General features: G+C 44.3%; 1 protein-coding gene and 1 long non-coding RNA gene across 5 annotated transcripts in view; one reads left to right on the forward strand and one right to left on the reverse strand.

Moving 5' to 3' along the window:
- The window catches only part of LOC118284103, a 142,988-nt gene that overhangs the window by 87,775 nt on the left and 40,183 nt on the right, over positions 1-15,030 (reverse strand). For all 3 annotated transcript variants that reach the window (XR_007031544.1, XR_007031543.1, XR_004784754.2), the window contains exon 2: positions 11,016-11,188. This is a non-coding gene — a long non-coding RNA (uncharacterized LOC118284103). The remainder of the gene's footprint in view (positions 1-11,015; positions 11,189-15,030) is intronic.
- Positions 1-15,030, forward strand: part of zgc:171482 (zinc finger protein) — a 48,949-nt gene that overhangs the window by 25,856 nt on the left and 8,063 nt on the right. For both annotated transcript variants that reach the window (XM_047334923.1, XM_035606750.2), the window contains exons 4-6: positions 416-593; positions 3,364-3,621; positions 11,050-11,146. In XM_047334923.1, coding sequence (XP_047190879.1) covers positions 416-593; positions 3,364-3,621; positions 11,050-11,146 — 533 coding nt within the window. The remainder of the gene's footprint in view (positions 1-415; positions 594-3,363; positions 3,622-11,049; positions 11,147-15,030) is intronic.

Genomic DNA, 15,030 nt, shown 5'->3' on the forward strand with positions numbered 1-15,030 from the left:
TTGAGCTGCTTCTCTTCAGTGGGGAGCAACTCCACCTCATTTGTAATGAACCGGCAGCAGAGAGAGGGCCAAGGCCTGGTCTGAGAGCCAGATTAATTTTTCATCTGCCCTCTCTCTGCTTTTGTGTAAATGCGTGCGATTGTGTGCAAGAGAAAGAGACCAGGCCTAGCGAGGTCAGTGCAAAGTGTACATTTTTCCATTCCTCATCTCCCCCTATAGCTCTCCTCTTCCCTTTTCTCACCTTCACCTCGCCCCTTGTCTCTTTTCACATCGTTCCCCTTCTTCGCCTCTGCCGATGTCATTTCCTTTTCACCTCCCTTACCCTCTCCTCCCCTGTGATCTATTTTTCCTCACACTACACCTCTCCCCTCCACCACTCTCTTTCACTGTGTCTCCCTCTTCCCTGCTCCTGTAGGACTGTGCAGAAACGGAGGTGGACAGGAACAAGTGCTGTACCTTGTGTAACATGTTCTTCACCTCCGCCATTGTGGCCCAGTCGCACTACCAGGGGAAGACCCACGCCAAGAGAGTCCGCCTGGTGCTGGGGGAGCCAACCAACCTACCCATAGCCACGGCAAGCCCAACAAACACAGGTATCTCCTACCTTCTCCCCAACTTGCTATCTGGGTTTGATTTTAGCGATGAGATTAAACTCACACGTCTCCGATGGGACTTGAACTGAAGTACTACAGTCACAACAGCTACAGAAGTCAAGGGTGTGACTTGGTGCACGTTTTGTGAACAAAAGATTAGTTAGTCTCAAAGTCAGACTTGAAAGTGAAAGCTTGACAAAGCCGATCTATCAGTCCCCTAACTAGAAACTGGTACTGTGGCGATCGACCATTTCAGGCCTGGATGATCAATACCTCTCTGGGATTCCAATCTTGATGTTTGCACAAAGAGCTTGTCCGCACTAAAGACCAAAGTAATTAACACTCACCTCTGCTTGCACACACCAGTGTAATCCAGGCATCCGTTTTTCTGCGACAAGTATCATTGTGCTGAGAACATTTTTAGTTCAAAGCATTTTTTTTATTTTTTTTATCTGAAGTGGATTTGGAAAGCTTTAGTCATGCTTCAGTCAAAAACTAGTCGGGGTATCAGAGGAATAAGTGTGTGTGGAAATGCTAACATGCCAGAGGCGCAAGAAGACGAACTTTGAAGGTGAAGCGCACAGACAGCCTTTCAATTACAAAGGTCTTGAAATTAAATAGAAAACATCCTTAACAAATCAAGACATCCGCAAATTGATTTTTTGTTCATGCTCATGATTGTTTAAGTTTAGCGGGGTTTTTTAAGTGTCTGTGGGTGAGTCGTCTCCAGGGGAGCTTTACATAATGTGATTCAAATTGGATTCAAAGTGAAAATTCACAGAGCTCTAAATGCACAATCGCTACAAATGGGAGTGTTATAATCGAGGCCCTGAGTGACTTTTCCTAAACTTTGGCCTACTTTGGAAAAAGTGTCACTCCTGCACTTCTGTTGCAGTGGAGTTTCTGCAGTTTTGTGAAAGTGGGACCTGAAGGAAAGGAAAAAAATAGAGAATGGGAACGAGAAGAGAGAGAGTGACCTGGGAGAGAAGAGGAGATTTCAGGAGAGATTAAAGTCAAAAGTAGCCTTCATGATCACTCCGAGATGAGCGCTCCACAGAAGACGCACAGCCAAGCTGACAGGCTTGTGCACACGCGGGCACAGAAACACAAACATGCACACACAATCATCGGGAATATACATAAGCAGGATGACCGATGCATGCACATTCACTTGCGTCTAAGGACACACTAACATAGAGAAACCTGGGACCATGTGTGTTGGAAAAGCCCTTGAGAGGTGGCGAGCTGAGTCTCTATACCTTGGTTCCCTCCCCTTCCACGCATCGCATCACATCCCCACACACTCCAAACCCCCACCTCCTCCTACTGCACACAAACACACACTGTCACGCACACACTCCGTGCCCCTGTCCGTGAAAAACACTTACTTCTGCTCCAGTGTGCAGGGATCACAGTCGGGAGAAAAGGAAGGATGGGGAAAACAAGGACTGGAGAGGGAAGAATTCATCTGAGCATCTGTCAGCGCTCACGAACTTACTCGGGAACAGACACACACACACACACATGCAACACCAGAGAATTTCGGAGGGCTGTTGTCCCCCTGCAAAATGAAATGACAGTGAAAGAGTCACAGGGTTGAGTTTTGTAAGCGAGTCGATAGAGCGGCGAAGGCCAACAAGCGAGGGGAATGTGAGTGGGTGTGGTTACTGAGATGAGCGGAGACGCAGCCATAGATACAGTAACTATGTGAACCGAGCCTCGAGACCCATCAAGGTGTGAGCAACCAATCAGATCACAGGGCTTAAGTCAAGTCAACAAAAGGAACATGCAGATATAAAACACACTAATACACCTTACACTCAGGGTCACTGATCAACAATCCACATGCATGCTCGTCAGTTGTTACCAGAGAGCTGATGTTGTGAAAGAAGAGATATTAGTCATTTAGACCTAAAAGCTTGTGTGAGGGGGCTTTTGTTCGTGGTATGAAATATTTAAACGTGCGATATTGTGGCTGTATAGTCATAGTCGGTATTATAACTCTTAAGTCATTGACACGTTGTAGTTGCTAAGGGGCAGATTTGGGCATGCCATCTGGCATTATAAGGCTCTAACAGCCCCCTCCTTCCTGTGTTCAAAGAAACGGTTTGAGCCGGGATGATTCCTTTGGTACGCCTTACTGTACCTCGCCCGCACACACACAAGCAGCCTGTTCTGGAGCTTCATTCATGACCACGTACACACATGCAATCCTTCACACATTTCTCAGGCGTGGATTATATATTCAGTTCGCCACCCAAACACCCACATGGACACAAAAACACACTTGCAACCAAACACACGGAGGCTTCACCGCATGAGCCACAACCCTGTCCTGACGACATGTCAGTTCCCGTTGGCTATTAATGGGCAATCGCCATGGTTACCAGCGTCATGTCACAAGTAGCAGGTCACCTGGAAGTCTGCCATGTCTTTTTCCTTTTTCATTGCCTCACAGAGGAGACGAGAGGAGAGTCTATGTTCCACAGATTTAGCCTCCAGTAATCGTAATAGTTTTCAACTGCAAACATGTGAGCATGTGTGAAAACATGGTTTTGAAATTGCATCTGTCTGAGTGCATTGGTATGTGTGCAAATACGAATGCATTATTGCATAACATTTTCATGGTAATGTCATTTTGATCATAATTCACCTTAGAAGCCTATTTACTTTTGAGCTCATGTTAGTACACTACCTCACTTCCTTCTATCCTCTCTCTCTCTCCTTCTGCAATCCTTCACCCCCTCCCTGTCTCCTTTTCTTCCCCCAGATTCCTCCCCTTCCACCCCACTGCCCACGGACACCCCTGTGTGCCCCCCGTCCCCTGCCCTGCCCTGGCCCGTGGCGGCGGTGGTCGGCGCAAACGGCGGAAGAGAGGCCGGCAAGTACTGTTGCCTGTGCGGAGCCTGGTTCAACAACCCGCTGATGGCCCAGCAGCACTACGAGGGCAAGAAACACCGCAGGAACGCAGCCAGGGCGCGTCTGCTGGAGCAGCTAGCGGGCAGCCTGGATGCCACAGAGAGCACAGGTCAGCCTCTTGGCCCCCGAGCCTGACACGAGTGCCAAGTAAAGGGCTCGAGGGGTGCTGCTACTTTGTATGACGAAAGAAGATAGGGGAGGGGGGGAGGAGGGGGGGGCTGAAGCGTTCATATGCCTTTCAATGTGGTGTTTATTTCACAGGTTTATACTGAGGTAAGCCACTCCAGTTATTCACAGATAAAATAAGAACCACTAAGTACATTTGGTCAAAACAAGGATTCTATATGTCTGACTACCTTGAACTAAATGTCTTTCAATCCAGAGCTTCTACCTTTGAGCAATATCCTCCACTGTCCCATCGTTTATCTCTTCAGTAAAGATTAATTTCACACAGATGGTTGGAATACCTTCATATGGTTACCTTTAAATCAAGATGCAGAATTATAAAGCGTTACAGTTCTGCATGAAGGCCATTATAATATATAAGCTCCCTCCCCCTTTCTTAATGTCTAAATCTGTCTGCGAAATCAGCCGGTGAATAGAGCAAATACAATACAGGAAGCTTCCTCAAGTGTGAAAAAATGAATCACCCAAATATCTTGTCTTGGACGTGGAAGCCACACATTTTCAATAGTAAGGGTTTACATACGAAACTGGACGTTAACAGCTAATGTGGGTCCAACATAAGTACGCTATTGAGTTGCATTATTGTAACTCATTGTGCTTTTGGAGCTTGACCCACACTCGGAAACACTAGAGACTAAGTCAGGGTCTCTGCTGAATCAACTCTGACCACAAGTGCTCGTTTCATCAGTCTCCAACTTTATACAAGTGCCACAATAAATCACAAGTAATCTTTGAAAGGTGTTAACTGGGTTGGACTCTAAGCCAGTGAAATGAAAGAGTGAGCTCGTCCATCAACCCAAGCAAATATCTGTCTCTCCCTAATTAACTTTGTTCCTCAGTCCAAGTGAAATTTAGACACATCTTATTCATCACCTGTTTGCCACATGTCTAACCTTTCCGTGTGGGGAGTCCGGGGTCACGGTCTCCTCGTATTACAGTATAGCTTTCACACTTGTTAGTGCCAGCGTCGGCGTGTGTAAATCTGTCAAAGTTACAGAACCTCTTGCTGAAATGCTACCACCTTTAAGAGAAACGATACACCACACAGTGAAGACGCACGGGCAGCTAAATAACAAAACATCACACTAAAAATCCTGCTGACGGTTAAAACACGAGTCGGACACAGGGCCGATCAGGAACTGCAACGACTGAAAAAAACATTTGTTCTTGTCTCCCCATTCATTCCTCTCTCACACACAAACAAAAAACACACAACTGTAAGTGTAATAGGACACTGTGATTCACATGCTCATACACACATTTCCATACTAATGAAACTATTAATAGCATTTGGCGCAGAAAGTGCCTTTCCTTTTCTTAGGTTTATGAGAGGTATCTTCTCATATCATGCTACAGAACTGCAGCAGTCAGCAGCACGACATTGTGCAGCACCCAAGACCTCCACTGCGCACACACACGCGTTTGGCATACTTGTGCCGCACACACAGCATGCAGACACCGCTCGCGCACAAGTTCTCAGTGGGCCGAAGCTGTGCCGTTCGCTATTTGCTCCAGGTGCCATGACACAAACCATTATCTCAAGGAGCCAATCATATTAAAAGCATGAGTCACGTTGCCGCCTACACTGGCTCAGAGGCTTTAAGTGGTGTCATGTTGGATATCGTCCTCCATCCACACACTGTGACCCAGATCCCACTACCTCAGCTATTTATTTATTTATTTTTAGGGGGGGGGGGGCCCTCCAAATCTCAGCATCTCTTCAAAACGCAGTGAAAATTTACTATTCTTTTGTTTAATCCAAGATCTTTGCGCTCGGTGAGGAGTGACGCTCTACTGCAAAATCCATCAACCATTTTCATTACAAGAGCAAAGAACTGGTCTGAGATTTCTAAGTGAGCTCGCTGCTGACATGATCTATCATATGTGCCATCAATCAGTCCAAGCGCCTTTAGTCGGAAACAGAACAGTCAGTAGTCGTTTTTTCTTTCTGCTAGACACATTTCTATCGGTGCTAGATTCTCACGTCGGATTGGCTTTTATCGCCACTTCAGGTGTGAAGTCACAGGTGTATTGGGTGTTAATCTCAGGAGGGAGAGTCGAATGTGAGGTGGCAGCTGAAAATAAAAAGAGCGAGATGCAGGAGGAGAGAGAGTCTCATTCTCACTTCGGTCTCAGTCAAGTGCAGATTCATCTCCATTCTTTTGGCCCCCTTGGTTTTTTTAAAAATATATTTCCCCACACATTTCCTGTGTGCCTGTGTGTAGGGGCTCCACTCTCTTGTCATGTCTCATCTGTCATCCTCATTAGCTCCCCACGAGACACAGAGGGAATATTGGTGTGTAAATAATTCACCTCTCTCTAAACTATGGCTACAGAGTCTGCTTTTCTGTATTGCCTTGTGTCATGTTGATGATACTGACCTTTTCCCGTGCTTACACATAACCCTCCTCGTCTTCCCATCTTCCTACTCTCACGACTGAGACGCATCCGACCCGCAATCACAGTGACATTTATATTGTCACCGTTTCTTACTGTTGGGTTTTTCCTGGTGTAATTGCACAGACAGGTCAGAGGGGAGAACGTCGTTATTTTTTCCATGGCTAGGTTCCCGACAAAACCCTTGGAGATGGATTACAGACAAGGGGCTGAGGTAGTTGCAGTGGGGGTGGCTACTGGCGAGGGACGGAGCCCGGCTGACTCGGCTGTGTCTTTACATAAATCACAACAACGGTAGAAACCCCTCAAGACAGAGCCGGTGCATTGTCTCCTCTCTCTGGAGACTCAGTAGAGAATCCGAAGCAGTGAGATAAGTGTCTAGGATTCAAGTGTTTGTGTGTGTGTGTGCGGGGCAAAGAAAAACAGTGTAATTGATTACTGTGTCTGAGTTGGGGGATGGAGCTGACCTCCTCTCCCATGAGAAGGCACTCATTGTCGCACAGTTGCACACGCAGGGTTACATGCACACACACACACGAGACAGACTGCAGGCGGTTCAGAACCCACGTGTGAACGAGATCTGGTTTTTGAAATTAAACACATTCTGACTACCAACTGAAATGTGTCAGTAACCTTTAAGAGTCAGTTTAAGATCAGATAGTCTTTGACTTAAGTCAGCCCCTCTCAGCCCTAGAGAGCTGGCGCTTTTGGCTCATTGTTTTCGTTTGATGACCTTCAACTTGAGGTTTGTTTTCACTTTCATCAGCGCCGGCAGCAGGAAGTTGTTTCCTGTGTGTACAGTATTTCCTGTATTGTTCCTGCTAAGACCAAAATGGAAGACAAGTTTAGGGACTAGCTGGTGAACATAGTTTAGTACTAAGAAGTACAACACAGACATTTTCCCCGTGGAGTTGGTGAAGAAAAAACAAGAGATGAACTACAGTGAATAGTAGACTTGCATTTATCAAACCATGAGAAACATAACTCCAAATAGCACCGTGTGTACATAAGCAAAGGTTTCTAACATGTTCACCAATCAACTTTATGAGGTCTTAATAATAATAATAATAATAATAATAATAATACTAATACATTTAATTTATAGAGCACTTTTCAATGCTAAAAGCAATCTCAAAGTGATAATGACTATGTTGGTGTCACAAGTCGTTTCCACGACAGCAAAGTGGGAAAAAGTTTCTACTTACACACAATGAAATGAGGAGTGTGCCATATTTAGCTGAACAATAAGTGGAAGCAGATTTATATTTCTCAAACTATGTTATTACTCCCAAAACTAATATTGGCACTGCTGTCAGACATGTTCAACTACCTTTAAGAATTATTAATTGGTTGAGATGATACCAAGTTGCAACCCAAGTTGCAACCCAGCGTCACCACATTGGCTTTATTTTCCAAACCCAGTGACCACATCCATTTTAATATACAGTCTGTTGCTATAGAAAAAAACCATAGACTGTATATTTAAACAGACTTCTGGTCATTTTATTTTGATAGCAGCAGCTCAGAGAGATATTTTGTTTTCAGCGTATGATAATTGTTTTTTGTCTAAAACAAATGGTCTTTCCAATTACTGTTGCATTTGTTTCAAAACAAATTTGTCTCTCCAAGTCCTCCATAGTTTGTTGCTTGGTAAAACTAAAAGTGGATTCAATCTGACACCCATGCTCAGCCCCTCTCTGGGATAGCATTTGTGAATTATTCCTCCGAGACATAGAGTCAAGCCTTTTTTTTCCGGAGTCTGTATTTTTTGATTGCATCTCAGTGGGCTTCTTTATGGATCCCGCTCCTTTTTAATCGTGCAGAGCACATGATAAACTAATGGTGTACCACAGCAAAACAGCTCAGTCTAAGAGGAAGATCTCTGGTAAGTATTATCCCACCTCCACAGTGAATACAACAAATGAATACTGTACAATGATATGCTCAGTTACTGTCGGCCCCACAGGAAAGGAGCAGGAAACAGAGGAAACTACCTCAAAATGATCCATTTGTTGAACTTGATGTTCGGCTGTGGTTACGCAGTCAGTTAAAGGCTCATTTCCTCCCTCTGCGACTAGAGCGCATCCCCACTATTTAACCAACAATGTTCATGCAACACTGCATTGCAAAATCCTCACCGCTGGCCACTACCTGACAACCCACAAGAGACTCACCAATAAGAGAAGCTGCACTTAGAGCTGAGTAGAGCGTCTTAACGGATCATCAATGTTGCTCGAGCTGAGTCCAAGTTAAAATAAACGGGACTCCACAACAAGATGTTAAATTTCTTTTTTTAAATAACATTTTCTCAGTTTGCTGTGCACACACTGTAGCTCATTACTTCTTTTGACGAGCATTTAGGCGACGCCATACACGCGGTGCCAGCGATGCCAAGAGTGTCCATACATTAAACAAGAGCCACAAACGGCTCCACACCCACTGCCTTAGCTCATCCCTTCTCTCCTCTCCCCCTCGTTTCTGTCTCCCTGGCATGTCGTCTTGTGTAATTAACAAGGCTTAGAACAGCCACACAAATAGTGCTCATGCTCACCAAAAAAACAAAAACAACCCACACTCACAAGCCTGTTCTGCATGCTGTCACTCGCGTTGCGCACACACACTTTCCCCGCATGTAATCAACACACACAGGGAAAGTGCCCACACAGTTTCTACGTTGTGCCCCACCGAGTGGTCTGATGCCAAACCTGCTTTATTATACAAACTCTGTGTGTGTGTGTGTGTGTGTGTGTGTGTGTGTGTCTGTGTGTGTGTGTGTGTGTGTGTGTGTGTGTGTGTGTGTGTGTGTGTGTGTGTTTAAAAGGCTGGCACACACTCACATATTCTGGCACGGACGCAAACTGCAGCATATTGTACATCAGTGCTACTCGGGCCAGGCAGTGGGGAGGTGACATCAATCAGGCTAAAAGCAGTGAAGCTGCCTTAGTGTGTGTGTGTGTGTGTGTGTGTGTGTGTGTGTGTGTTCACACGTGTACACAGGCACATAAAACACAATCGTGTATACAAGAATAGACCTCTATGTGTAACCCTCGTGCCAGTATAGGATGACGGGAAAGATAATGAGAGAGAGACGTATCATTCCTTTCTTTTCCAAATTTACTCTTCTCCAATTAATACCCTTTTCATTAGAGAGAACAGATGTAATGACATTTTGGCTCAAGAGGATGCACTATCGCTTTTTCCTCCCGTTCACACACACGCAGACATAGTTATCGTCTCCTACCGGATGCAAAATGGCAACATTTAAGTGAAAACAGTGCTTACTGCAGGCAACTAGTTCCGTGGCGGCTTCCTTGTAAATGACTGCTCGTTCTTCATCACCCCCTGAAATGGACGGGGCCACTGCGTCTGACTACAGGGAGTAGATGGGCCACATTATGCAGCTCTAGCCCAGTGTAAATGACCTCCCACCACTCAGAACAATATTACAACTTCATCTCCCAACACACTTCACCAATTACCACCACGGAAGGTCAAAGGGTGATAGAATACGCAGACAACTCGTAGATCTCAAGGACAGCAGAGAAAAGCAGAGAAAAGGGCGCACGCACGCACGCACGCACGCACGCACGCACGCACGCACACGCACACGCACACACACACACACTCACACTCACACTCACACACTCACACACTCACACACACACACTAGAGAGCACACCTGATTTCAGTCACAGTGCACACCAACAAATGCAAATTCATTGTCATAATAACAAAAAGAGCAAAGACGTGGGTATGGTTTGTCAAACAACCCTTAAGAGTTGAGTTTGTTCATCACTGATCTGAGCAAAGTTCTGCAGCGTCTCCTGCAAAATGTGACAAAAATAGCTTTTTATTTCATCTGCGACAGAATCCACACCCCATTAAAGCTTTGTTGCTGCTTGCCCTACCCTCATCGACACACAGAGCATTTCCTCTGCTTCCTCTGCCCTTGTAAAAGTAAGGCTTTTGGATTTTTTTTAAATCAGTGGTGCCAGTGATGTTGTGAGGATTCTTGTTTTTATTTTTTTTGTGTGTGGGGGGGGGGGGGGACCACACACATGTCATGTTTTCTCCTGTGCTCGTTAAACCCCAGGATGCATTTTGCCTTTCTTGTACAGTGCCTCAACTAGTTATCCTTACAACGTCTCCCTCTCCCTCATCTTTTTATACACATCTTATCTTTTCCCCTCTTTCACTCGTTCCATCTACCTACCCCCACCAAGCCACCCGTCAATCACACTTCACCCCACTCTGTCAGCAGCTCCATCCTGATCCATCTATTTTTGGGGTGATCATCTCGACCACCTGCAAACCCTCTAATTAGTTCACATCTGTGTCTGAGCTGCACGATTTCAAGCTGCACACATTCACCAATACAATACGACTGTGCATGCATGTGTGCGTGCGCAGCCGCACACAGTACTTCCCTGTTCTTTTATTACCACTGCTGTCCTTATTCTTCTCAACCAAATGAAATTCAGGCACCTTCACACACACACACACACACACACACACACACACACACACACACACACACACACACACACACACACACACACACACACACACACACACACACACACACACACACACACACACACACACACACACACACACACACACACACACACACACACACACTAGAAAGGAGAAGGCAGTGATCAAAGGATCTAAAATGTAACTGGCTTTCTGTTAATGATCCGTCTAATCAAATCTATTTTTCCAAATGCGCACTAATTAGGAAAATTACTCTGCACTGCGCCGTGTGCAAAACAGTTACTTCAGTTTTTTATTGTTGCTCGTGTTGGCCTCAGTGCATCTGCTGATGATGATGACTCTAAGGATGAGGATGATGATAGCTTTTAAGGGTTTTAAGGAAACCGTACTATTATGAGAGTGTCCTCACAGTGACTGTTGTACCTGTGTGTGGTTGTGTTTGTCTCTGTCCCTCCAGGGCTGCGCAGTAGTTACTCCTGCAGTGTCTGCAGTGTGGTCCTCAACTCCATTGAGCAGTACCACGCACACGTCCAGGGCTCCAAGCACCAAAACAAGTGAGTACAGCAACGATTGATGGATGGATGGTCTTTCAAACCCTGTAGGAAAGAGAGACATTGTGTAAATCTCAGAAACAGATAACCCAACAAATCACGCACACTTCACAATGTAGAGGTGTGAAAGTGGAAAGAGGTCTGAACTCTCTTCTCATTGTTCGTATGCTATTTCAGTCAGGGCCACTATAGTCAAAATGTATTAATTTCAATAATCGCAATTAGTTATTATAGTGGCAAACTTGGTTAGGATGGGTCTTTCCTATAACCCCCCTTTATATGTTCCACCACATGGAGAGAGCGAAGCAGTGTCAGACTCAAGATCTTCCCGAAAAACCAAAAATTCCAAAAAAAAAAATAGATTTTATGTACAAAATAAACAAAATATGAAACAAGATGTGTTGTCTTAAAGTCTTAAAGAGCTCTAAATGCAGATCCTATCAATCTATTGAGAGTGTGACTGGGCTGAGACGGAGGTAAATGACAGTATCCGCTGTCCATTGCTTTCTCTCCTTCTTACGCCATGTTCACCATTTTAAAGGATGCCACCCACCTCGGCGTGCAACTACAAACACAAATTAATTAATTTTTACGTCTTAACTTAAATGCGGCTCCATAGTTATTTTTGGCTGTATTGTACGGCTCTGTTCTGGGACCTCCCTGCCCTAAAGTGCATACGTGGAAAGCCTCGGATAGGGAGAGCACATCTCCCTACCTTTCCGTGAGCCTTAGTGGAATGTGAGTTAGGGAGAGACGATAATCAACATGTCCACTCACTCGCTGTGAGCTATCCAGAGATTTCCCTGCTGTATTCTCACATGGGCTGATTCGGAGGGAGAGAGGGGCTGGGGAAGTTTCGTAAAATGCCCGTAGCGACATTTGCAGACATTTGCATTCTCACGTAAAGCAGCTTACAACTACTTCTGGAGAAACACTATCAGAAAACGCGTGCCCTTATCCCCATTCTAATCCCTGTGCAGCAAAGGTATATTTGCAGCTTAAATAATTTCAAACTACTTCACAACTGTCACATTTTAAAAAGGAAGCAATCATTAAAAGCAATCCTTGTATTAGTATTCTTATAAAGAGGCTGGTGAGGGTGCTCAAAGAAGGGTAGCGGAGAAGACTAATTTTTTTTTTTATAAGAATCCTGTTCACCACTTTAATGTGAGGGCTCCTGCACTAGAGTGCCTGAGTAACACAGGGTATGTTGCTTATGAAAGTAATTCAGTGGAACAAACACTACATGTTAAACACAGAAACAAAGCTACAATAGTAAAAACAAAATCAACCCTGCAATCAACTGCACAGACAGCTGGCATAAAAACTCAAGTGTGAGTTTTGTAAAGACTGTCCATGGTTGACATGATCCGCCTGGTTCCAAATATAGATTGAGGCATCACCATACTGTATACACTGTGTTGTTTGGTTGAGGAAGACAGAGAGAGACTGACGCCTCCACTAGGCTGCACAACTTGTGGTGGATGTTGTTTGATTAAAATTTTAAATATCTGATGACTGAAACATTCAAAATGCACATATGCAGTAAGCCATGTAAAGAGATGTGGAGCAGCCTGGGGCAGCGTAATTGAAACGCTTATAATGGGTTATTTATTATAGAGCATGACAATCGCACAATGAGGTATAATCATTTTCACTATACTGACTTTTCAAGAATGTAATCAAAGCCAACGTATCCAACCAGCAGGAGGAGGGTGCTTGATGGAACCATTACATTTCATGCATTTACAATGGGATGGCTGTGAGCATGGTTACAGGCAGTGCAATCCTGTGTGTCTATTTACATGTATGCATCTCTTTGTATTTAAAATGACATATGGGAAATTAAGTGTGTTCTGGGGTGTTTTTCTGATAAAAAGATGCTTGAGAAGGTAATTTTGTTGTCGAGGCCGCTTCTCGTTTTCCCTTTTGTCTTTCTTAAGGGTTGTGGCTCTTCCGCTGAAACGGTCATATATTTATCCACCCCAGAGCACAACTTGTCAGGGCTGCACACACACCAAACTTCTGCAAACAAGTTAACTCTTAGACAGAGAGAGGTGGGTGTAGAGAGAAAAATAACAGCCACCGCAACAACAAGGATGAGACATGCAGAGTGAAGGAGGAGGAGACAAAAACATAAAGTATAAATAATAAGATAGAATGTCTTATAACCACCGGTCATTGTAAAGAGTAAAAGAAGGATTTCATTTACATATGCTTAATTTTTCTGGACTGTTGACGTTCATTCTTATGTCAACAAACACGCATGTAGACACAATGGCTGTTATTGAGGTGAATAAAAATGATTGAGTTCATATTCATGGATCGTAAGATAAGTTGATGACGGTAATTATTGTGACAGGCCTACCTACTGTAGCTCTTAGTTTAAACATCAGCGAAATTCACTCAATCTAAGTCACTTCAGATAAGAGCAGCAGTCAAAAAAATCTCTGTTATTTTTAAGTGGTAAAGAGGGCAGACATACTGAACTAGGGATGTTTATGAGAGAGAGAGAGTAAGCAAGACTAATCGACACGAGAGAGAAAGTACGATATGCACCGCAACCAGAGAGACAAACGCGAAGAAAGATGCACAGAGACAGGAAGACACATCGAGTATTGAGACAGAAAAAAAGGCTTGAGATAAAATTGATAAGGAGAGACAGGCGGGCATGCAGAAATTTGTTCTTGCATCTCCAGTGCAATACTTTATTTAAAAAAAACAAGGTCTCCCATTGATGTGCACGGCTGCCTGAATACAGACTGTGTGCATTACAATGTAAATTCTAAGTTTTACCCAGATGTTAATACAATTCTTCTAATCTAGTTTTTAATATTCTAAATAAATGCACACAAAATAACGGCACTTCTATACAGTATATTGGGAATACGACAGCGCGAGAATGATATTTAAGGCTGAAGCATTTCTGTGACTAATGATGGGAGACTCACATTTCACATCTAGTTACAAGTTTAATATGTTTATATGTAATATAATAGGAGCAACAATTTGTTTGATGAAATCTAGAACTTCCTATTTTCTATTTTAATACTACTCTCAGGATTGCGTGTATGACCCTGAGGCAGAGTCTGCAGCACTGCGCACCGACACACTGTGTGCATTGAGGGTGTAAAAGTCCATGAGAGAATCCTCAAAGCACCAGCGATTTTACAGTGCCACAACCTGAACTCTTGCAGACTCATTGTAAATGCGCGCTGACTTCTCTGAAGTGTGTGAGTGAACACTGATCCTGGAAGTGAGTCTCGCCAGCTCCGTTGCACCGATTGCATCGATCCTCTGGGAAACAGAACAAGAACAAAGGTTCCGTCTCATCGACCTCATTTCCTCTGCCTTCACCCAGTTGCTCAGGTGAAACATAATACAGGTACATGACTGTGTGATAGAAACCATCTCTTACACACACACACACACACACACACACACACACACACACACACACACACACACACACACACACACACACACACACACACACACACACACACACACACACACACACACACACACACACACACACACACACACACACACACACACACACACTCTGTCTAGTCGTACACCAGTGTGCTTTATATTATATCCATATCCACATGGAGTAGTACAGGGGCATGATATATGACAGCAGATAATTCCTCTGTCACAGTGTGTTTGTTGTACACCACATGTCCCTTTTCTGCTGACATGGGAATGTAAACACACTAATGGACACACACACGAACAATGCAGCACAAATATGAGACCAGACAAAGGGACAACCTCGAAGGCTTCGCAAGTTCAGAAGTAAGCGCACACATTTACTCACGTACGTGTGTGTGTTTGTGCAAGCGTAGAAATGTGTGCGCACGTGCTTCTGGAAAAGAGGCTAT

The sequence above is a fragment of the Scophthalmus maximus genome, chromosome 10 (assembly GCF_022379125.1).
Source record: "Scophthalmus maximus strain ysfricsl-2021 chromosome 10, ASM2237912v1, whole genome shotgun sequence".
Lineage (NCBI taxonomy): Eukaryota > Metazoa > Chordata > Actinopteri > Pleuronectiformes > Scophthalmidae > Scophthalmus > Scophthalmus maximus.